This window comes from Crinia signifera, chromosome 4, assembly GCF_055691185.1.
Source record: "Crinia signifera chromosome 4, ASM5569118v1, whole genome shotgun sequence".
Classification (NCBI taxonomy): Eukaryota; Metazoa; Chordata; class Amphibia; order Anura; family Myobatrachidae; genus Crinia; species Crinia signifera.
Window position 1 is genome coordinate 26,924,102 of NC_139220.1, and position 24,105 is coordinate 26,948,206.

At 47.7% G+C, this 24,105-nt stretch overlaps 1 protein-coding gene across 5 annotated transcripts in view; it reads right to left on the bottom strand.

Annotated features, from left to right (window-relative positions):
- The window catches only part of RNF213 (ring finger protein 213), a 218,750-nt gene that overhangs the window by 15,314 nt on the left and 179,331 nt on the right, over positions 1 to 24,105 (bottom strand). For all 5 annotated transcript variants that reach the window (XM_083181465.1, XM_083181462.1, XM_083181466.1 and 2 more), the window contains 14 exons: positions 22,820 to 22,974; positions 22,519 to 22,716; positions 19,890 to 20,071; positions 18,825 to 18,945; positions 17,500 to 17,600; positions 15,458 to 15,640; positions 6,831 to 6,976; positions 6,607 to 6,706; positions 6,378 to 6,492; positions 5,104 to 5,308; positions 3,692 to 3,873; positions 3,458 to 3,580; positions 1,341 to 1,436; positions 464 to 706 (listed from right to left, as the gene is read on the bottom strand). In XM_083181465.1, the coding sequence (XP_083037591.1) occupies positions 464 to 706; positions 1,341 to 1,436; positions 3,458 to 3,580; positions 3,692 to 3,873; positions 5,104 to 5,308; positions 6,378 to 6,492; positions 6,607 to 6,706; positions 6,831 to 6,976; positions 15,458 to 15,640; positions 17,500 to 17,600; positions 18,825 to 18,945; positions 19,890 to 20,071; positions 22,519 to 22,716; positions 22,820 to 22,974 (2,150 nt within the window). The remainder of the gene's footprint in view (positions 1 to 463; positions 707 to 1,340; positions 1,437 to 3,457; positions 3,581 to 3,691; positions 3,874 to 5,103; positions 5,309 to 6,377; positions 6,493 to 6,606; positions 6,707 to 6,830; positions 6,977 to 15,457; positions 15,641 to 17,499; positions 17,601 to 18,824; positions 18,946 to 19,889; positions 20,072 to 22,518; positions 22,717 to 22,819; positions 22,975 to 24,105) is intronic.

The window sequence follows — 24,105 nt, forward strand, 5'->3', positions numbered from 1 at the left end:
TACACTTAACAACAGAAACGAAAGCGTCCACACGTAGTCCACCACAATTTATGGCAACACCATAATGATATATTGACTCTATTGTGTGTTTTATAAAGTAAACAGAATAGTAGGGTCCAATTAGATATTCCTATTGTAAGTGATAAAATATATTCTAATTACCACAACAGTAATTATTTGATGCCCTTAATAAAACAGATGACACTTTCGATGACATGGATCAGCATATAATGATATACAGATGTAGCCAACCTCTATGAGCATCCGCCATGTCATAGCCAAAGGAGCACACCTGCGGCCATGCTCATGCATCACAGTTGCACGCGCGACTCAGTTTCATTTGTTGCTTGAAGCAGCACTTCCGAGTCGCGACTGTGACTTGCTGCACCGGCGGCCACTGGCAGCTGCGATGAGCGTGGCTATATCTGTACCAATATACAAGACAATGTAAGGAGTATTTTACCTGCATTCTATCTGCAGAAAAGCACATATTTCTCAATGGTGCTAGGAGGTTATTATTCCCTGTAAGAAGCACAGCTGCCATGTGTGTGGCCAGTCCGGAAACAGTGGCATGAGAACTTGTCATGCCCGGGGAACAGCGGAGGAACGGCCGATTGTTGTTAAGCAATGACTGCAAAAAGTCATTAGTGGATTTTTCCTGAAGAGCTTTAGATCTTTTAATATAGGTCTTCACAGACTCGTGCTCCTGTCATGGGAAACATTAATACAATTATAAGCAAGTTAGGCGGTAACTAAAAATATCAAAGCATCAAACATTAGCAGGGAAGCATCCCATGCCAGCTGGGAAGCATCAGACGCCAGCAAAGAAGCATTAAACGCCAGCGGGGAAGCATCAGACGCCAGCGGGGAAGCATCACATGCCAGCGGGGAAGCATCACATGCCGGCGGGGAAGCATCACATGCCGGCGGGGAAGAATCACTCGTCGGCGGGGAAGAATCACTCGTCGGCGGGGAAGAATCACTCGTCGGCGGGGAAGAATCACTCGTCAGCGGGGAAGAATCACTCGTCAGGGGGGAAGAATCACTCGTCAGGGGGGAAGAATCACTCGTCAGGGGGGAAGAATCACTCGTCGGCGGGAAAGAATCACTCGTCGGCGGGAAAGAATCACTCGTCGGCGGGAAAGAATCACTCATCAGCGGGGAAGAATCACACGCCAGCGGGGAAGAATCACACGCCAGCGGGGAAGAATCACACGCCAGCGGGGAAGAATCACACGCCAGCGGGGAAGAATCACTCGTCGGCAAGGAAGAATCACTCGTCAGCAGGGAAGAATCACACATCAATGATGGGAAGCATCACACGTCAATGAGTCTCTTACCAGCACTGCGCTCTGATCAGTATGACATGCGGTTATTTCCCGGAATACAGCAAGGAGCATGGACACGGCCAGTTCACGGTCCGGACTTTTACATTCCTTTGGAATGAAGCATAAGATTTGTTATTCCATGGTAGCAATATTGGTACATAATAGTCTATAAACCTCAAAATATTATTCCCTAACCTGCTTCACAGAAAAGGATTAAGTGACCAAAATTATTTTTTTCCTTCTCAGACAGGCTGGGAAACACTGGGCCATGGGACATTCAACAGCCCCCCAGGAGAGGGAACGCTCAGGCTGCCTGACTGGAGAACTGTAGGCCTAAGGTAGGTGTCACCAGAGGCAAAGATCTGAAACCGCTAAACACCTACTGGACACGGATCAGAGTGCTGCACGACTAGGTACTGTGCCGGAAGTATGGCTGGTGCAGCGAGGGGACGCGGTACACTAATACGGTGTTCGTGTGGACAGATGTTGCCCATAGCAACCAATCAGATTCTACTTCTTATTTATTTACCACATTCTAGAAAATAATAAATAGTATCTGATTGGCAAAATCCCATCTTCAATAGAACTCCCATCTTAATAAATGTACCCCTACTGTATGTCCTAATTCATTTGATGTAACACTTGTATATCTGTGTGTGAAAGCCACAGCCGCTGTAGCGTAGCATTTCATACAGCCGCATGTCAAATTAATCAGCAGAGTCTCCTTGTGAATCTTAGTCGCACTGCGTCAAAGAGGCTAGAAAAGACTCAACAGATGCCCGACGCTAGCAGAATCTCATGGCGTGCCAAGTGGCTCTGTGTGGAGCGACTTCGGCATAGCTGTATCAGGATACATCTGTATGTACACAATACAGTGGTGTGCCCCTCTTCCCGCTGGCTTTCCGCAAGACATAGAACTATGCTATATGCTGCTATATCGTGGTGGTCGTGTCGGGAAAAAAATTGCGTCGGTCGCGTCGGGTGCATACCAAAACGCACACGACGCGACCGACGCGATGTACCCGATTTCTCCATAGGCTTCAATGTCAAATTATTTTAACATTGAAAGTGAGTACATTTAACATAGAAAAAAAGGTAAATGGCCCAATATGGGCCATTTCTCATTGGGTATGGCCCCGGCATGTGTGTAAAAAATAATGGCCCCCCATTGTAGCCGCCACCCCCACGATTGACGCGAACCCGAAGCGTGGCGAGCCCGCGAGGGGCGGCGGTGCGCGTCCTCCGACCTTTTCATTCCCCTACTATCCACGTCGGCGTGGAGTTGAGAATATATAGTGTGGCGAGCGTAGCGAGCCACCGAGCCCGAAGTGTGGCGAGCGCAGCGAGCCCCGCGAGGGGACGCGGATACCTGTCAAGCCCGCGAGAGACGCCCCTCGTGGGCTTGACAGGTATCCGCGTCCGCTCGCCACGCTTCGGGCTCGGTGGCTCGCTACGCTCGCCACACTATATATTCTCAACTCCACGCCGACGTGGATAGTAGGGGAATGAAAAGGTCGGAGGACTCGCACCGCCGCCCCTCGCGGGCTCGCTGCGCTCGCCACACTTCGGGTTCGCGTCAATCGTGGGGGTGGCGGTCACAATGGGGGGCCATTATTTTTTACACACATATGCCGGGGCCATACCCAATGAGAAATGGCCCATATTGGGCCATTTCCCATTTTTTCCTGTAGAATGCACTCATTTTCAATGTTAAAATATTTTAACATTGAAGCCTATGGACAAATCGGGTCCATCGCATAGGCTTCAATGTTAAAATATTTTAACATTGAAGCCTATGGGGAAATCGCGGGCATCGCGGGCATCGTGTGCCTTAAAGTTAAGGCACACGATGCCCGCGATTGTGGCCGTGCTAGGAAACAAGTACCAAAGCCACCACCAACCCACTATAATTTGACATTACTGGATACTTCGTACCCACCCTCCTTTTGGAACCCCTGTGCCTAGCTAGAGTATGCTTATATAAGACACTGCTGCTGCATCTTCCCAACGTTGAACTCAAAGATGACGATCAAGTAATATATACGGGTTGTCACAGACACAGCATGTGGAAGAAATGCTACTTATTGACGTGGTTTATGTGTAGACCAATTGACGTGAATACAAGATACCTCTATGGCTGTTGCAATCCGTTCTTCTTTACATTCAATCAGTGCTCTACCAAGAGCATCTCTCAGAGCTTTGTAGATGTTGCCCAACACCAAGAACTGGTCAATTTGACTCGTCTGATTGTTCTGCAATACCAAATGCGCAATCATCAGACTTTTACATCAAAAGCATAAAAAAAAAACCTCAGAGAGTTGCATGTGGGCAATAAATATTCTTAAATATATGAATTGCATTACCTTCTTTTTTAACATATTTTTAGGAAACATCCATCCTAAATGAGGATCTTTAAAATGCCTTTGAACAGTGTCAATGCCGTCCAGATTTGCCAGTTTGCGAATTAAATAGACTCTGTACCAGTCATTGCCAGAGTGGGAGCATAAATCATTTACGTATTTCAAAAAGTTTTCATTGATGGATCCTGAAACACAATTTTGAGATGAGCTGAAAGGTGCAGAACGTGACTCAGACAAGCGGTACACCCTTTGGCATATGTGTGTGAAATAAGCACTGTATCATCTTCTAGAGAGGACAGGGGGAAATAACTACACATAGAAGGTTTGTGCATGATTTTTTTTTTCTCAAGCGATGGTAGGGATCCAAAGGTTCTCTTGCCATCAATGGCAGAGACTTGGTGATGATTCCGCTTTACTCCATTCAAGAGCAAAGGAAACTGGACAGCCCAATGATAAATCTGTAGAACCGCCTCCAACTTGTGATCGTCTACCTAACCTGACTGACTCGCCAATTAGCCCCATCTCCCTGTTGAGACACTTAGTGAGTGATTATGATACCTTCGGACGGGGTCGAATTCGGCCATGTTCCCATGTTTGGGGCTATGTGCATTGTATATTTTGTCCATGTGCAGGTCCTCTTTGCGAATGTCTTTGCTGAGCCGTTCGCAAGGATCATAGCGGCCTGAGGGTGGGCGGCAGCAGGGACTGTGGTCCTCATTGGAACGACCCACGTTTTATGGGCATCCCCATGGGTACGCGGGTGGGACGATGCCTGGCAGGGGCTGACGTCACAGGATGTGAGCCGTCCACCCCGTCTTCGTCCCGGCGCCGGCAAATAAAAGTCAATTTCCACTGACTTTTATTTGCAAAGGCAGGAGAAATCATTCGATGGTCGCCGACCATGCAAAGCGGATGTGTTCTCGTCACATATCCCCTCCCATGTTAATGATGGGAATCGTTGACGGAGGGGGAGCGGGCGCTCGTACGGGCTCCAGGCGGTGTCTCTGGTGCTCGGTAAGCTGCAATCCTTGAGCAGACCAGAATGGGGGCCTTAGTCCTGCATATTTCATGTCTGGCTCATGAGGTACCACAGTATAGATACTGGGCGTATGATGCCTTAGATCAAATCATCAATAGTTTTAAAATATTGGTTTCATCAACGTCAAACAACAATGGCACCATCAATGGAGGCCATCACTGGTGAACCCTTGAAAGCCAACCCTAACTCAAAGGCTTGTACTGTATGTTGAGCGATGCTCACAGGAGACAGGAGCGACAGCAGCACAAGACTGCATCCCATTTGCTGCCTCCTGACTCATATGCCTTCCATCAGTCCCCATGGTCTATGAGCAGAGGATTAATTAATGGAGATGTAAATGTGTACAGGATGGTGTGTCCCGGTGTATGCCATTTACCTGATTTCACAGAGAGCATTTCTGCTGCAGTGTCCAGAGCCAGCCTAACCCTGGCCACGTCTTGAAGAAACTGGACAGAATTTTCATTCCGTCCACATTTGTTGTCTCTTAAGTATCTTTGCAGGAAGGATCCCTCATCCTCAAGGTATTGTTTTTTATTAGAAGAAACACTGCAGAGTTGTTGGGCCTTTTCGAACAGTGAGTCCTAAAATCAGGCAGAAAAAATAAAACAATGTTTTTTTAAATGAACACTAGGTGATTCATCGCAACCCCGAGCGCTCTTCACACCATCGTAAGGGGCTAAGCCCGCAAACCCTCCCTCCCCCGAAGCATCGGGTCTGGCCGCACCCCCCCCCCCTCTGCCAGAGCGGCGGGTCTGCCCACAAACCCCCCCCCCCCACACAGACCTGCCGATTTGGGCGGAGGTGGGGGGTTGTGTGCTCAGACCCAGGGGGAGTGCGGGCAGACACGCCGCTCACCTGTTGGCTGTGGTGAATAATGGTGGATGGTGGGAGTGTGCTGTAGCCCTGGCTGGGGGCGGTGTTTTCCTAGGGGGTGTGTGTATAACGCTAGTCTATCCCTAGGGGGGGCGGGTTTCTGTATAACGCTGGGTGTGGGGGGGGGGGGGGGGTCCTAAGGCAAAAACTATGTGTGTATAACGCTCTTGAAACCCCGCCCAGCGTTATACACACAGGGGATGAGTGACAAATCTGGCTATATATAAGAGATTCTTTCCACATACAATCCATGATGGTAACATACTATTATTGGTAAGAGGTGCAAATCTGTGTAACAAAAACAGACGCAAACCATCAATAGCGTCATAGTTACGGACGTGTCCTCATACACCTAAGCCTCTATTTTAGGGGCAGATTTATCAAGCTTGGAGAAGAGATAAACTGGAGATAAAGCAGAGAAAAGGTAAAAGGAGACAAAGCAGCAGCCAATCAACTCCCAACTGTCTTTTTAAAACACAGCTGATTGGCTGGTGCTTTATCTCCTTTTACCTTTTCTCCGCTTTATCTCCAGTTTATCTCTTCTCCAAGCTTAATAAATCTGCCCCTTAGTCACAATGAGGTGAAATTAAACCGCTTGACAAAATTACACCGATAATTTGTTGCAACTGTACCAATAGTGTATGAGGACACATCCGTAATTAGACACCTACAGTATAACCGAAATCTAATTGGTTGTTTTCCTCACAATTTGAGCCTATGTGCAACCACCAAATAAAGCTCATTCTGTCCAAATGACAGGAGATGCACGAGCCTCACCTCCAAACAGTGTACAAACAGCAAGTAGACTTCTGTGGTGTCCTCCAAAATCAGAAGATTGCTATCCTCCACTTTATTTAAATATTCTTGGGCATACTGCTTTATATAATCAAAGCTGAAATAGAGATAAAGAAAATGTTCATTTTTCTTTTAAGGTCATTCAACATAAAGTAGGCATGCAAAAGAAAAGCAAAATGGCTGACTCCATGCACAATAAAGTTTTTTTTACCTGTATTTCAAAAGTAGTTTCAGTATGACGGAACGTATTACTGGGGTTTTGTCCACGGCATCCTCAAATGGTGACATAGCCCGGGTAAAATGCCTAGACCCTGAGTTTCAAAGGTTAAGAAATTCAATCTTTAGAAAGACATGCAGTACTGTAAACTGTATCACACTAAATGTTACTGCATGCTGCATAACACTGAGATAAAACACAAAATGTACAGTACTTACCAATATTGCCAAAAAGGAGAGACAGGAGATGTTTGATGACCTCCCTGGCCGGCGGGCTGCGGTCTTTGAAGCACATGGTGCAAACGATATCGACAAAAAATCCATTGCACAGTTTTTGAAACTGAGCATTTTTCTCAATGGAATCCCTTGAAATTAGACAATTGAAGAGATAGCATCTCATTTATGTAGCTAAAACAATAACAGCTAAATACAATGTTCAGACACAACCAAACAAAAATCAATATACAATATATATATATATATATATATATATTTTTTTTTTTTTAAGCTGAATTTGTGGGCAGTTCCCCACGCTCCCATAAAAGTAGGCGGTCCTCCAGCAACCTGCTCATTTCCTAATGAAGTGAGCATTATGGGGTGGATAATCCTAAAAAAAAAAAAAACACAGGGAAAGGGGAGGGGCCAGGAACAACTTAAAGCAGGGTTCGCCAACCCGTCGCTCGCGAGCGACAGGTAGCTCGCCTGGTGTATTTAAGTAGCTCGGCGTGCTTCCAGTGACCTCCTGCCGCGTAGAGGTTCCTTGCTTGGCGGCAGGAGGTCAGAAAGAGATGTACTGTAATGCAGCGTTTGGGGTCCTGACTTTGCGGCAGTGACCTCCTGCAGCGTAGCGGTTCCATCCTCGCTTGGCGGCAGGAGGTCTCATAGTGACTTCGTGCCGCGTGACCTCCTGACGTCCCCAGCGTATTTTCCATCCGACACCACAGCCTCTGCTCAAGCCAGTCCTGCGCCACGCCGCCACAGCCTCTGCTCAAGTCCTGCGCTGAAGTCCTGCTTTAGGTATTGTAAAACTCTGTGTGCGCAAAGTACATGCGGGTGACTCCAGCCTGCATTCCTGCTTGAGGTATATAATGGGCATCATGTGTGTGGCATTGAGTCATTAAACATATGCCACACAAATGATGCCCATTAAACATATGCCCCACACCTTGGGTGTGGGGCATATGTTTAATGGGCATCATTTATGTGGCATATATTTAATGAGCATCAATGTGTGGGGCATATGTTTAATGGGCATCATTTGTGGGGCATATGTTTAATGGGCATCATTTGTGGGGCATATGTTTAATGGGCATCATTTGTGGAGCATATGTTTAATGGGCATCATTTGTGGGGCATATGTTTAATGGGCATCATTTGTGGGGCATATGTTTAATGAGCATCAATGTGTGGGGCATATGTTTAATGAGCATCAATGTGTGGGGCATATGTTTAATGAGCATCAATGTGTGGGGCATATGTATAAAGGAGCTTCACATTGTGGGTCATAGGCATAATCGGCATCACGGTGTGGGGCATTTGTATAATGGAGCATCACTGTGTGGCATATGTTTAATGGAGTATCACACTGTGGGGCATTTGTGTAATGGAGAATCACGTTGTTGGGCATATGTATAATGGGCATCGTGTGTGTGTGGCATATGTATAATGGAGCATCACGCTGTGTGGCATATGTATAATGGAGCATCACGCTGTGTGGCATATGTATAATGGAGCTTAACATTGTGTGGCATATGTATAATGGAGCATCACGGTGTGGCATATGTATAATGGAGCATCATGGTGTGTGGCATATGTATAATAGGCATCATGGTGTGTGGCATATGTATAATGGGCATCACGGTGTGTGGCATATGTATAATGGAGCATCACGGTGTGTGGCATATGTATAATGGAGCATCACGGTGTGTGGCATATGTATAATGGAGCATCACGGTGTGTGGCATATGTATAATGGAGCATCACGGTGTGTGGCATATGTATAATGGAGCATCACGGTGTGGCATATGTATAATGGTGGATCACGGTGTGGCATATGTATAATGGAGCATCACGGTGTGGGGCATATGTATAATGGAGCATCACGGTGTGGGGCATATGTATAATGGAGCATCACGGTGCGGGGCATATTTATAATGGGTATCACGGACTGCACTATTGGGGTCATGTGTACCTGGCACTGCACTATTGAGGGCATATGTGTATCACACCCCCATTTTCCATGGCCCCACCCCATGTGGCTACAGCTCTTAGAGAGCTGACCATGCCCCCATAGCGGGAAAAAGGAGAGTTATGGTAGACCTACCTTTGTTAACTCCCTTTCCTTGAAGTCCATGGGAACCACAGGGGACATCGGGGTTGTAGGCGGATCCAGGGGGTCCGAGGCACCAATCAGCGAAGCTCTTAAAGGTTTTACCCAGCATGCCCGGGCCCTCTCCCCTACAGCCCCGCCTCCAGGCTACTGCCGCCAGTTTTTGGTAACAAGCCGAGAGCAGGAAGCGGAGAAGAGAAGAGGACAGAGAACACATATGCCCAGAACTCATACATACTTCTGGACTGGTCAGAACAGGTCACAGTATCAGAACATCACATAAAGGTGAACCTCAGTGGCAAATTTAGAGGGTGGGCGCCCTGTGGTTCCCATGGACTTCAAGGAAAGGGAGTTAACAAAGGTAGGTCTACCATAACTCTCCTTTTCCTTGTCAGGGTCCATGGGTCCCACAGGGGACATCGGGGATGTCACAAGCCGTAATTAAGGGAGGGAATTTGTCTGAGGTGTCAGCAGAACCCGACGACCGAAGGAGGCATCCTGGGAGGCGAACGTGTCAAAGGCGTAGAACTTAATGAATGTCTGGACGGATGACCACGTTGCAGCCTTGCACAGCTGTTCGGCAGAAGCACCCCTGCTTGCTGCCCATGAAGGCCCAACCGCTCTAGTAGAGTGTGCTCTGATAGCAACCAGAATGGGCCTGTTAGACAGAAGATATGCCTGTTGTATAGCCATGCGGATCCAGCGGGCAATAGTTTGTTTACCCGCTGGCCAACCCTTCTTGTGAAAGCCATATAACACAAAGAGGGAATCTGATTTCCTGACCGATTTAGTGCGGTCGATATAGATGGCCAAAGCTCTGACCACATCAAGCAATTTTTCATCAGATGAAAGGTCATCTGAGGTGAATGCAGGTACCACGATTTCCTGGTTGACATGAAATTTTGTCACCACCTTGGGCAGATGAGAAGACCTTGTCCGTAACACTGCCCTGTCACTGTGGAACACCAGGAAGGGTGATTTACACGACAGTGCGGAAAGATCCGACACCCTGCGTGCGGAGGCAATGGCCAGGAGGAAGACAGTTTTGACTGTCAGCCATTTAAGCTCCACTGATGATAGTGGTTCAAACGGTGGTTTGGTTAAAGCTTGAAGCACTAAAGATAAGTCCCAAGGATTCGTGGGAGGAACAAAGGGAGGCTGTATGTTTACTACTCCCTGTAGAAATGTGCGAATGTCAGGTAAGAATGCAATCTTTCTCTGAAACCATACTGAAAGGGCTGAGATTTGGACCTTCAGAGAAGCCAATCTTAGTCCTAAGTCCAATCCATTTTGAAGGAAGGCCAATATCCTGGCTGTTTTGAAAATCTTTGGATCATATTTATTAGTATTGCACCAAGAAAAATAGGAATGCCAAGTCCGGTAGTATATCTTTGAAGATGCTGGCTTGCGAGCCTGGATCATCGTCCTAGCCACCTTGTCAGAAAAACCCTTGCTCTTTAATAAGGCAATTTCAAGAGCCACGCCGTCAAAGACAGGCGCTGAGGGTCTGGATGAAGACACGGCCCCTGGCTCAACAGATCTTGACGAAGAGGCAATGGCCAGGGGGACTGGTGTGACAATTGTTGTAGGTCCACGTACCAGTGTCGGCGTGGCCAGTCTGGCGCGATGAGAAGGAGGGTTCCTCCTTCCTGCCTGAACTTTCTGATCACCCTGGGGATCATGTTTATCGGAGGGAACGCGTATGGGAGATGAAACTTCCACGGTACGGACAGGGCATCCGTGAAGTAGGCCTGAGGATCCCTGGTCCTTGCTCCGAAGCATGGGACTTTGAAATTGTGTCTGGACGCCATGAGGTCTACATCTGGGGTGCCCCAGACTTGCGTCAGACTGACAAACACTTCCGGGTGTAGAGACCACTCCCCCGGGTGGATATCCTGTCGGCTCAGAAAGTCCGCCTCCCAGTTCAGGACTCCTGGGATGAAGACTGCCGACAGGGCTAGGAGATGTTCTTCCCCCCAGGTGAGAATCCTGGAGACCTCCCGGAGGGCGGCGACACTTTGTGTTCCTCCCTGGCGGTTTATGTATGCCACCGCCGTGGCGTTGTCCGACCTGATCTGGACAGGTTTTCCCTGCAACAGATCCTGAGACTGAAGAAGGGCATTGTAGGCTGCTCGAATCTCTAAGACATTGATGGATAATCGAGATTCTGGTTCGGTCCAGACGCCTTGCAAGGACCGGGATCCTACTACTGCCCCCCAGCCTCGCAGGCTGGCGTCTGAGGTTAGTACTATCCATTCTCTGAACCAGAATAGTCTCCCCTGGTTTAGGTGGTCCATCTGTTCCCACCACAGGAGCGAGTCTTTGACCTCCTGTGTTAGAGTGAGAAACGTCGACTTGACGTGTTGTGGTAGGCCATCCCATTTCGCCAGGACCAGGCCCTGGAGCGGACGGGAGTGGAACTGGGCCCACTCGACCATGTCGAATGTGGACACCATCCTCCCCAATATTTTCATGGCCCAGTGAACCGAGACTCTTGGTTTCTGAGCAAAGATCTGGATTCTCTGTATTAAGTCCCTGGCCTTGTCGTTTGGGAGAAACAGACGCAGGGCTCTGGTGTCCAGTAAAGCTCCCAGATGCAACATTCTCTGGGAGGGGATCGTGGAAGATTTCTCCCAGTTGAGGAGCCACCCGTGATCCTGTAATGTGGAGATTGTTATCTGCAAGTGGGATGTTAGGACCTCTGGTGACTTGGCTACAATCAACAGGTCGTCCAAGTAGGGGAAGACCCTGATCCCCTGCTTGTGCAGGATTTCTGCCATTATAGCCATCACTTTTGTAAAAATCCTTGGCGCTGTTGCAAGGCCGAATGGGAGGGCCTGAAACTGGTAGTGACTCTTCAGAATAGCAAAGCGCAAATACTTCTGGTGGGCCGGTAGGATGGGGATGTGGAGGTATGCGTCTCTGATATCTAGAGAGACCATGAAGTCCCCCTCCTCTAGGGCCAGGATAATGGTCCTCAAGGTCTCCATCCTGAACTTTGTGACTTTTACCACCTTGTTCAGAGCTTTGAGGTTTAAAATGGGACGGAATGTTCCATTTGGTTTTGGTACCAGAAACAGGGTTGAGTAGAAGCCGAGGCCTCTCTGGTGCCCTGGCACTGGAACAATGACCCGCGACCGAAGTAAGGTCTGTAGGATGATCCTCAAGTGTTCTGCCTTGCCTGGGTCTCTTGGGAGACCTGTGCAAAAGAACCTTCTTGGGGGAGGCTTTGAGAAGGATATGGCGTACCCCTGCGACACTACCTCCCTCACCCAGGCATCCTTTGTGGTGGACAGCCACTGGTGAGCGAAGTACAGGAGTCTGCCTCCCACTTGGGGGTCCGTCTGTGGGAGGCTGGACCCGTCATGCTGAAGGCTTGTCGGCCTTGGGGGGAGCCTGTCTGGCGGCCCAAGGCTGCTTGGGTTTGGGTTTGCCAGTTTTATGAGCGGGCGAGGGTCTGGTATAGGACTGGCCTCTGGCCTTGCCTTGAGGGCGAAAGGGCCGAAAGGACTGGGTTCTAGGCCTTTGAGGTAGAGCCGTAGGGAGGCAGGCTGTCTTAGCTGACGCCAAGGAAGCCACAATTTTATTTAACTCCTCCCCAAACAGGTTTTCCCCTTTAAAGGGTAAGAGTTCCAGAGTCCTTTTGGATTCTAAGTCCGCCTTCCATGACCGAAGCCAGATAATCCGGCGTGCCAGCACTGAACTGGCGGAGGCTCTGGCAGCTAGAGTGCCGGCGTCCGACATAGCATCCATAATATATGTTGCTGCATGTTTGATGTGTTGCATACACAGCCTTGCATCCTCAGATGCGACTGGGGCCAACTCATCCTCTATCACTTGTAACCAAGGAGAAATGGCCTTTGCCGCCCAAGTAGCTGCAATTGTAGGCCTCTGCACTGCCCCTGCATAAGAAAAGGCTGCCTTGAGAGCGTTTTCCAGACGCCTGTCTGTCTGGTCCTTCAGGGCTGACCCTGAGGCTACCGGGAGCACGGATGGTTTAACCAGCCTGGACACGTGCGCGTCCACTGTGGGAGGGATTTCCCAAGGGGTACAATCCTCTGGAGGTAGCGGGTATCTAGCCAACATCTTTTTAGATATGTTGGCTCTCTTCCCTAAAGCCTCCCATTGATCTCTCCTGATTTCTGATAAATGATCAGAATGAGGGAACTGGGCTTTGACTACCTTCTGCTTTTTGAAGACGTCCCTGGTCTTAGCAGTAGGTTCAGGTTCATCTGCATCTGACAGAAGAACCTCCCGGATAGCATAAATAAGGCCTGCTATGTCAGGGGTTTCAGCCTGAGAAGCGGAAGGGTCCGTAGGCATAGGGTCATCCTGATCGTCGTCAGGTATGATGTCATCCCCATTATCAGGGTCTGCATTATCGGGGTCATCCCCGCCATCGTCTGTGTCATCAGAGCCATCCCTGGTTACCGGTAGTAACGGATTTATCAAAGATCTACTGGGTTGTGCAGCATGTGGCAGTAGCTTCTGCATAGCTGCCGTAGTCTGCTGCAAAGTCTGCACCGTGGTCGACAAAGCATCCACCCATGGAGGGGGGGGGCTGTACTACAGGGGGTGCTACAGCATTAGGGAGACGATCCACCAGGGTGCCCAACAGCTGTTGAAAGGCTGCCCATGGTGGCTGGGGTGCCCCTGAGGGCTGGGGATGGTCAGGAGGAGTAAAGCAATTGACACATAGCCCATCCTGGATGACATCCATTTGAGACAGACCTGCAGCGCAGCTCTTACAAGACAAGAGCAAGGGAGATTCTGTCTGGTTGCGCCCCCGTTTGGACATAGTGAGAACACTCCCAAGAGGGGGGATACAGTGCACAGTAGGTAACTCAGTAGAAGAGAACCTAGAGTGATCCACTGACAGTATGTGACCTCTGAGGTAAAAACCTCACTTAGAAGTAAAGTGGACAGTTTGAGAAAAAAACTGACAGAGGAAAAAGAAGTGCTAGCACAAAGTCACATACACACTATAGCAATATAGATAATCTAACACACCCTATATCAACCACAGTACTCTATAGAGTAAAAGGGGGAATGAGGGTGGCTGTGAAAAGCACTACTTAGCCTGTAGCCGGTTTCACAGGGGAGAGAGATGTGCCCGACCTCTGGAGACCTGCGTGCTGCTGTAATGGCGCTGGTCCAAGAGAGGGGGGGCGGGCACAAACAGTTTCAGCTAATGGACGGCAGACCTCGAGGAGATTGGCGCCAAAGCTGGGGGAGGGACTGCAGGCCAAGCGCCACCTCCCCTTGCTGGACTTCCCCCACCGGAGCATAAGAGCTACTTAAAAATGGGTCCCCCCCCAGGCCCAGCCTGCTGCTCTGTCCCCGGTGGTCTAGTGGGGTCCCTGGCCGAAGCGAGTGCCCACGCCAGCCACCGCGGGCGTCTCCCAGCGCGCCGCGGCAGGACAGCGATTAGTGCTTCCTTAGGAAGCCTTACCTGCTCCTGGTCCGGCCACGCTGTCAGGAGAGCGACGTCCGGCGGTGCTAGGCGCTGACGTCGCCTCCGCCGTCTGCCTCAAGATGTTCTGAGGAGGTCGGCGCCGGGAGGAGTGAAGGAGACGCTCACTCCGCTGTCAATCACTGACGGCGGGGAGCGTCTCTGCCGCAAGGCGGCTTCTGCCGCCGTAGCGGCTGTTTTAAAAATAAAAAATAAAAAAGCTTCTTCTGGAATCACCTCAAAGAGGTGATTCCTGCTGATTACAGGTGCGTCTGCTTCCTGCAGGCACCAACTAAAAACTGGCGGCAGTAGCCTGGAGGCGGGGCTGTAGGGGAGAGGGCCCGGGCATGCTGGGTAAAACCTTTAAGAGCTTCGCTGATTGGTGCCTCGGACCCCCTGGATCCGCCTACAACCCCGATGTCCCCTGTGGGACCCATGGACCCTGACAAGGAAAATGGGGGATGTAGCCTCGCAGGAGTTCCACGGTAGTAGCTGAACCCTCTAATTTTTGGCGCGTGCCACGGCAGATGTCTCTTCTCCTCTGCCTCCAGTGTTGGGAGGTATGTTTGTGCCATATTGGACCTTGCAGTGTGTGGCATATTGTGTCTGGGGCATTGCAGTGTGTGGTCTAATGTGTCAGGGGCATTACGGTTTGTGGCATTATGTGTAAAGGGCATTTTTTTTTATATTATGCAGATTTTTTACCATTTTTTACTTTAGTAGCTCTTCGGGCGGTTTATTTTGTCGCGAGTAGCTCCCGACCCAAAAAAGGTTGGAGACCACTGACTTAAAGTGTTTCTATTCAAATCATAAAATGTTGACCCAGCCCATCATAAACAACCCACGGCACTTCACTGAGGGGGTGGTGCCCAATGACGAGTAGTGGTGAGCCCTGCCCCCACTTCCACTTAGCAACATACTGTATGTCCCCTGGGCACATGCCATATGTTGCAAAAATGCTATGTCAATTCAATTAGCATGCACAGGTTCTTATCTTATTTATTATGTACACTGTGACTGAAACATGTATACCAGGTTACAATCTACAAATACATGTAAGCTTACCGCATTTCCTTGGACACAACAATAGTGTAGGAGTCTGGCAGCTGGGCATTGCACAAGGGGCAATTATTTTTGCCAGTATCTAGCCACTGCTTTAGACAAGGCTGGCAGTAAACATGTTCGCAGTCAAGGCATACTGGCTCAATGGGGTCCCCTTTGCAGATTGCGCACGCTTGCATTCCAAACCTGTAAGAAATACGTAGTAATCAAAACAGCAATGATAATATTTAACAGCCAATACATAGTAAAGCTACTGTACTGTAGGTACACAGCAGCTGATAAATTATATAGGAGGGTGCATCAGTGGGTGTGTACCAGCGATGTGACAAAGAAAAGGTAGCGCTTGGACCAATGAGGATTACAATAAAAATATTATCATTTATTGGTGCACATAATTAAACACATTAAAAATTGAAAACTTAAAAACAAAATCAAAGTTCACTGCCCACAAAAAGCCACTACTGTCAATAGGTTTTCCAGGGGAGGGGAAACCAAAAAATGGGGATCCGCTCCTATTGTGCCGCCAGATGAAGGACCAGGGGACCAGTTGGTGAAAACAGGGGACCAGTTGGTGAAAGCGGGGGATATTTGCTTCCCTTATCCAGGTTATAATTTAGAAGAGGTATAGTTACCAGTGCAGTCCTTATAATGCGTAGCTTGGGAGATCTTTAATCCTTTTGTGGATAGCGTGTCGGCTTTGTCTTCCCTTGATGCTGGGATTTGAAAAGGACCAAATGTAGCACTGTGGAAAGGTAGTTCAGTCCACTGGTGAGGACGGCTGGTTGGATCCCAAACGAGTAAAGTGCAAGTGCGTGAAGTGGCAGTTAGGGGCAGGAGAGTAGAAGTTGTTTGCCAATATATCTGCAGATATATATTGTGCTGTGTGTACGGGCACTTTACCAACTATCTTTATACTTGCTGTAGAGGCCACTGGTGACTCAGATCACAACGGGTGAGCACATGCCTGCCCAGATGTAACATCAGGCTGAAAGAATCGGCTCGATGATCGGTAATTGTGTATGGTCCCACCGATCATCAGAGAGACAGCCTAAACCTAACTTTCTCCCGTCCCCACTCCGCAGCCTAAACCGAAGTCCCCCACTACTGCATAACCTCTTCCCTGGCACTCCCGAGAATTCTCCGGGCTATGCTTCAGTGCCCAGACTGGCAAACTCAGAAAATTCTCGGGATTGCCACTGTCTGCGCTGCTTAGTGCCGGGCAGCCGCGGCTCCTCTCCCCCCCCCCCCCTGGCTGTGTGCGGCATGACCTTGCCAACATCATGGCGCACACAGCTGGGTTGCTGGGGGCAGGGCCTCGTAGTGGCTGATGTAGTGCTCAGCGGCGCTGCCTGGCCCCGAGAGACAGTGGCGGTTTTTTTTTTATGGAGCACAACACTGAAAGGGTTAAACCTAACCACCACCACCCCCCCCCCCCCCCCCCTTCCACTAGCTTATCGCTACCGTTGCCTGCACACTTGCATTTAGGATGCCGGTAGTCAGGATTCAGGCACTGGCATCCGCAGCAAAGTTGACATTCCGGTGCTGGGCTCCTGGCAGTAGTCTTGGGATGCATTCAGCATCCTAGTATGACTGGCATTCCATCTGCCGAGATGCTCAATGCATCCCACAACCTGCTCCTGGGTGCGATCAGCTGTACTTCCAAACGTGTATTTAATCAAGCTGCAGAACCAGATTCACTACAGCGGGGATGTCCAGCTGTTGTGAAACTACACATCCCAGCATGCCAGCCCATTGTTTTAGCATTCCTAGCAGCAAAACTGTGGCAAGGCATGATGGGACTTATAGTTGCATAAGAGATGAAGGGCCGTATATTGAACATAACTGCCTTACTGGGTGGCAGAACAAGCCCAGCCTGTTACACACAAAGTAAGTGTAGGAGCTGTATGAAGCCAAACACATTATCATGTACTGAACACACCGACATTAGAGACTGTCCGACAGTACACGGTTTAGCACCGCTGCTAATACACAGGCACTTTTTTATTCTGAAATAAATACACATAAATCTTTTTCAAAAATATTACTTGGAAACGGATTTGGCAACTTCATCTCTGCATCTATGGAGAACATCAACCACTGCCATGAAAGGTTTGTGAGACTTTATATCAGGGAAGCCCTCCAGGCACTGAGGAGGAAAAACAAGATTATTTCTAAGGGAATACTCAGAAGTCAGCAAAGTAATATAAAGACATCACTGACTATTATCCTGAGAAAATACAAGAATGATTTTCAGAAAAATTTTCACTTAGTCAAACACAGCCTCAGTATTATCCTCAATTGTCCCTGAGGCCATTTCCTTTGAACATGGTTTTAGGTTTGATATTTCATAAAGGTACACTATTTTTCCAATCTTTTATGAAAAGGGTGTATTCTTCCATGTTTGAAGTCAAGTCGTGTCTCTCATTGCACCATGTCCCCGTTATACCACCAATTATATCATAGTGGTTCCATGAGGCCAGAGTATCAAGCTCATCCATCTTCCCTGCCAGGCGTCTTGCGTTGGCTAGTAAGCATTTCAATTTATTGCCCCTCTTTATCCATATCAAGGTTTTTTTGTTTCATGTATATGTTGAGGATTTATTTGTCTCCCCATCTCCTCCATCTAGCCCGGTATATAGGAGTCTATGTCCTAAGTCTTGGAGAGGATAAAGTACCAACCAACAATTCTAACTTAATCCCCATGGAGCCAGCTGCTGGGAGCCTACATCTCCCAGCATCGCTTGAGCCTGCCCATCAGCCCCCTCCCCATTCAGAACATGGAGTGAGACCACCGGAGAGGTGAGTATCTGTTTATCTTTTATACATGCCACAGGGATTTCAACCCTAAAAACCCTGCAACCAGGTAAATGACGTTAGCATGCGCAGTGGAGAGTAGGACCGGGAGTGAAGCACAGGAATGAGTCGGTGAAGGGAAATTCCTGGCACTATTATGGTAGTAATTAGTTTATCGGTTCATGGGTACCGGGCGGTAGGGGCAACCTGTATGGACATTTAACAGTGAGTATTACCACGGATAGTTACACTGGAATGTACTCCTTGGCTTATTTTGTACCTTTATGGGCAGTGGTTGTGTGTTTAAGTACTTCGGCCTGGTGGGGTGTATAGGAGATAGTTCTCCACATGTTGTATGAATGCTGCCTGCACGTGAGCAAGACGGACAAATGGATCGTATATCTTGGAAAATTTTCAGGCCAAAACATTGACAGCCTCACAATGCGGGCCGCTGCTGATCTGCCCTCTACACACAGAAATCTGATCACACTACACCCCTCAATGCATGACCGCGTTTCCGACAATCTTATTACCCTGCTTATTGAACCACACTTGTGTATAATTTTTTTTTTTTTACCCGTCCAAGAAAGAATGTGTGATCCTTTATCAGTTTCTGCATCTGGAAATCCTGAGCGTACTCGTCAACAAGCAGATGTTCCATAAACAGGGTCATGGAGAACACACAATTCCAGTCTGATCTGTGGGGATACAGGAATGAATGGCTAGATTAGTTAAATGAGTCTTACGGTCTAACTTGTTACCTGCAAATAGGGCATGTTTCCTAGATTACAGCAGGGGTATGAAATACGGTTCAATCTTGAAAACACTATTATAGGCCTATAAAGTTCTGATTTGGGATCTTTCTCTATGAGACACTACTAGAGACACGTGCCCCGGCTGCTCTCTGGACATTATAATCTAGGTGCCATTGACTGTAGTACCTGGAGTTCTGACCGTGTGTCCTATAAAAGTTGGCACTGGACTGTACAAGTGTCAAGGCATCGACTTAAATCCAAGGTTTCTTCTAATGGAATACATATGGGTGACTAGCTGTGGTGATGCCGGTGGTCAGAAAACCGATGTCGGCATCTCAATGCAGGGAACCCCCGACAGGCTCCCTCAATGATGTGTGGATTCCGGCGCTGGTCTTGTGGCTAAAAGTCGGGACGCTGGCATCAGAATTCTGAATGCCAACATCCCATCCTGACTGGATGTTAACCGAATCCCCTTCTAACAAACGATCATCCATTGCCTACAGTATGCAATTGGTATAGAATTTTGATAAAACTGTGTCTTGCAAAGACACAGCTTTGATCACAAAGGAAAAGCTATTCTAAACAATGAAACCTCTCCAATCAAGAATACAGATAAGGATAACTAGTGCAATGTGGGACAGTGAGATATCGATCAGCAGAAGTTACTATAGAGAAGGGTAGGTCACTGGGACCTGACATTAAAGATTCAAATTAAAAACTGAAAATTGAAGTCAATTAGAAGTATACTAGTCAGGCCGCTCAAAGCAAAAGCTGCCAGTAGATGGCAGTGTTTCGGAGACTCACGGACACTAGACATATATATATAGATATAGATGATAACAGGTGCCAGCTGATCACTTCACATACACAACGATAACACTAAGTACCTGATTTGGTTAATGCCGTGTTCGCACCAAGAACTGAAGCCCTGCAAGTACCCTTCTGAACAGATCAGCTCAATGGGCATTTGTATGTTTTTAACTTGGCGCATCCAGGTCTGCGGGTTCTCACTCTGCACAGTTTCCTTTAATGTTTCTAGACAAGCAATGGCAGCAAAGATATCCAGAGCCTAAAATGAAGAAAGGAAGACAAAGCACTAATGTACATGTCCCAAGTGCACATTTACCGTACATGTATGTATGTATGTATGTATGTATGTATGTATGTATGAATGAAACATTATTTACCTTATTAAATACTGTATACACTGTTTACGAACATCTAACATGGTGTGGAATGAAAGGTCGACAGTGTCAACAGGTCGGCCACTATTGGTCCACACTTAATAGGTGGACACATGGAAAAAGGTCAACATACCTTAGGTTGACATTGACAAAAGGTTGATACTGGTTGAGTATCAATTATCCAAATTATTCCAAAAACCAACATTCCAGAAAGTGGAATTATTATTTTTTTTCTAGCTAAAATCACTACTGGGGACATGATATGTAACTGGCACTACTGGGTACATGATATGTAAATGGCACTACTGGGGACATGATATGTAACTGGCACTACTGGGGACATGATATGTAACTGGCACTACTGGGGACATGATATGTAACTGGCACTACTGGGGACATGATATGTAACTGGCACTACTGGGTGCATCTGTAACTGGCACTACTGGGGACATGATATGTAACTGGCACAACTGGGGACATGATCTGTAACTGGCACTACTGGGGACATGATCTGTAACTGGCACTACTGGGGACATGATCTGTAACTGGCACTACTGGGGACATGATCTGTAACTGGCACTACTGGGGACATGATCTGTAACTGGCACTACTGGGGACATGATCTGTAACTGGCACTACTGGGGACATGATCTGTAACTGGCACTACTGGAGACATGATATGTAACTGGCACTACTGGGGACATGATCTGTAACTGGCACTACTGGGGACATGATCTGTAACTGGCACTACTGGGGACATGATCTGTAACTGGCACTACTGGGGACATGATCTGTAACTGGCACTACTGGGGACATGATCTGTAACTGGCACTACTGGGGACATGATCTGTAACTGGCACTACTGGGGACATGATCTGTAACTGGCACTACTGGGGACATGATATGTAACTGGCACTACTGGGGACATGATCTGTAACTGGCACTACTGGGGACATGATCTGTAACTGGCACTACTGGGGACATGATCTGTAACTGGCACTACTGGGGACATGATCTGTAACTGGCACTACTGGGGACATGATATGTAACTGGCACTACTGGGGACATGATATGTAACTGGCACTACTGGGGACATGATATGTAACTGGCACTACTGGGGACATGATATGTAACTGGCACTACTGGGGACATGATATGTAACTGGCACTACTGGGGACATGATCTGTAACTGGCACTACTGGGGACATGATCTGTAACTGGCACTACTGGGGACATGATCTGTAACTGGCACTACTGGGGACATGATATGTAACTGTCACTACTGGGGACATGATCTGTAATTGGCACTACTGGGGACATGATATGTAACTGGCACGACTGGGGACATGATATGTAACTGGCACTAAATATCTGCAAGGACATGATTGCTTGGCATTCAAATTCAGCGCCTGAGATAGGACACAAACTTTGTGCATGAAACAAGGTTTGAAAACATGAAAAAATAAAATATATTTGTGTGTATTTCATGTGTTTGTACAACATAAATGCAAGATACATCATTGAAATATATTTTTATATTTTAATACGGAATAATCCGTTATCCAAAATTCTTCTGGTCCCGAGCGTTTTGGATAAGGGATACTCAACCTGTACAAGCAAAATGACGACATCGCAATGGTCGACACATGGACCCCAAATTAGTGTAATGCAGTCCCTTGCATGACACCATGCTTGGGGCATTGTGCCCCACTGCGCCCGGCGCTCTGTTATAATCTCGACCTTTTTCATGTGTTGACCTATTGCCTACTGACCAATAGTGGTCAACCTATTGCCTGTCGACCTAGATAATGTTGACCTATCAACCAGATCCACATCTGACAGTGAATAAAAGATTTAGGGGTTTATTCAATCCCCCACTGCTATTTCTCCCGTCGGAAATAGCGGTGGCGGATTGAATACATGCCTATTCAATGCTGTCTTTCCCAACAGTATTAAACAGGCATCTTGGCAGAATGGACCCGACTTTGAAAGCAGTCGAGCCCATTTTGCCGAGAACGGCCGTGGATTGTAGAGCTCACGGCCGTATCTCGACGATCCGATATAATTTCTCGTGGACACGCCCCCTTTTCAGTGCACGGTAGGTGGGACATTGAATCCCGCCTGCCGAATAGTCCCAACAGTCGTGACCCAGGGTTGAATACCCCCCCTTAGGGTCTGCGGCTGTGGCTACATGTTTTGGCGTTTGCCCTTTTGCAGCTTTAAGCAGATTCCGCTTCCCAGAGTGCATCCGTAAGTATGAATGTGCAAGGACTGGGAAGCCCACCTTCAGTTTATATACAGTTCATAGTTTAGCGTTCTAGTATAACCTTACCATCTGATTCCCAATCTGAGTTTTTTGCACAATGGAATCCAGCACAGACGGATTGATGATCAAAATCCTACTTAAAGTTTGTAGCCTGTGCTGAAATTTCTGGTACGCAATATGCACCCATGGTAGGGACAGCAGATCACTGACTCCTTTAGAAGCTCTTAGTTCCTCAATACACGCAGAGAGAGCCAACTTCATCACCTGCAACATACAGTACATGAAGTACGTCAATTAGGTTCAAGACATAAACATTTGCATATACTGTATCTTCTAGAAATGGCCAACACGACACCGTTACTCTTACCACTAGCTCTTCAGGAGATGCTATACTCATAGTCATAAGGAGAAAGTCAGCCTTGTAGTTCACGAACAGAATGTGCTGATCATCTTCTCCCTGAGAGGAAATATATTTCCCCAGTGGTGTCTGGGAGAAAATGCTCACAAGCTTCATCTCCGTTTCTAAACAAAGGAGAAAAGACAAATCCTTTATCCTCCGAGTCTGATGAAGAGATGGGCACAAAGTAGTAATCACTGACTATAATACGGTGATTTTCAACCTTTTAACCTTGCAGCACACTAAATAAGATTTTAAAATTGCCAAGGCACACCATGAGATCCCCACAGGGCAAAACACATTGGCCCCCACAGGAAAAAACAAACCTATTGGTCCCCATATAAAAAACAATCACACTGGTCCCCACAGGTAACAAAAATAAAATACATTGGCCCTTTACATGAAAAGAAGAGACCAGTAAATAACAGTTGAACTGGTGGTGGCTGTAAACTGGTTTGGGCATCTCTAGATCTGGGGGCACACTTGAGAACAGCTCAAGGCACACTAGTGTGCCACGGCACAGTGGTTGAAAAACACTGCTATAATAGAAGCGAACATCATTTTTAAAGAAAATTAAAAGGACTGAATTAAAAAAGAAGAATGTGGATCGTTGGTTGATAGCTACTGAGCTGCTTGGTGCCCCGGGACGATGAGGGGGCGGTACTGGGGCTTCCAATGATGCGGTGGGGGGGGGGGGAAGGGGGGGGGGAGGAAGAGGCAAATAACTGTCTGAGCTGCATTATAAATAGGGGTACATTTACTATGGGAGTTCTATTGAAGATGGGGATGTTGCCCATAGCAACCAATCAGATTAGATTTATTATTTTATAGAAGGTGCTAAATAAATAAACCATAGAATCTGGTTGCTATGAACAGCATCTTAGTAAATTGACCCCACACCACTTGACGGTGGAGGGGCAGGGTACTGTGATGGCCCCTCCCACACACCGTACAGACAATGCCCAAATCCCTCCAGTCAGCGACTTTTGGCTAATGATTAGGATCCGTACTCAGCTATCCCAGGACTGGGCAGACAGTATTCAACTGAACAACAAGTATACCTAATCCCTACCCCTAGTACCTAACGAAAACCCCAACCTCCTGTAGTCTAACCCTATTCTCCCGTTCATGCAGAATTTCAGCATTTCACAGGTCGAGATTTCAATCATTCTGACATAACTGTTGATATAGTAAATGTCAACATTATGGCTTCCTTTGTGAACACACAAGATAGAGCACTCTGACAATAGGGACCA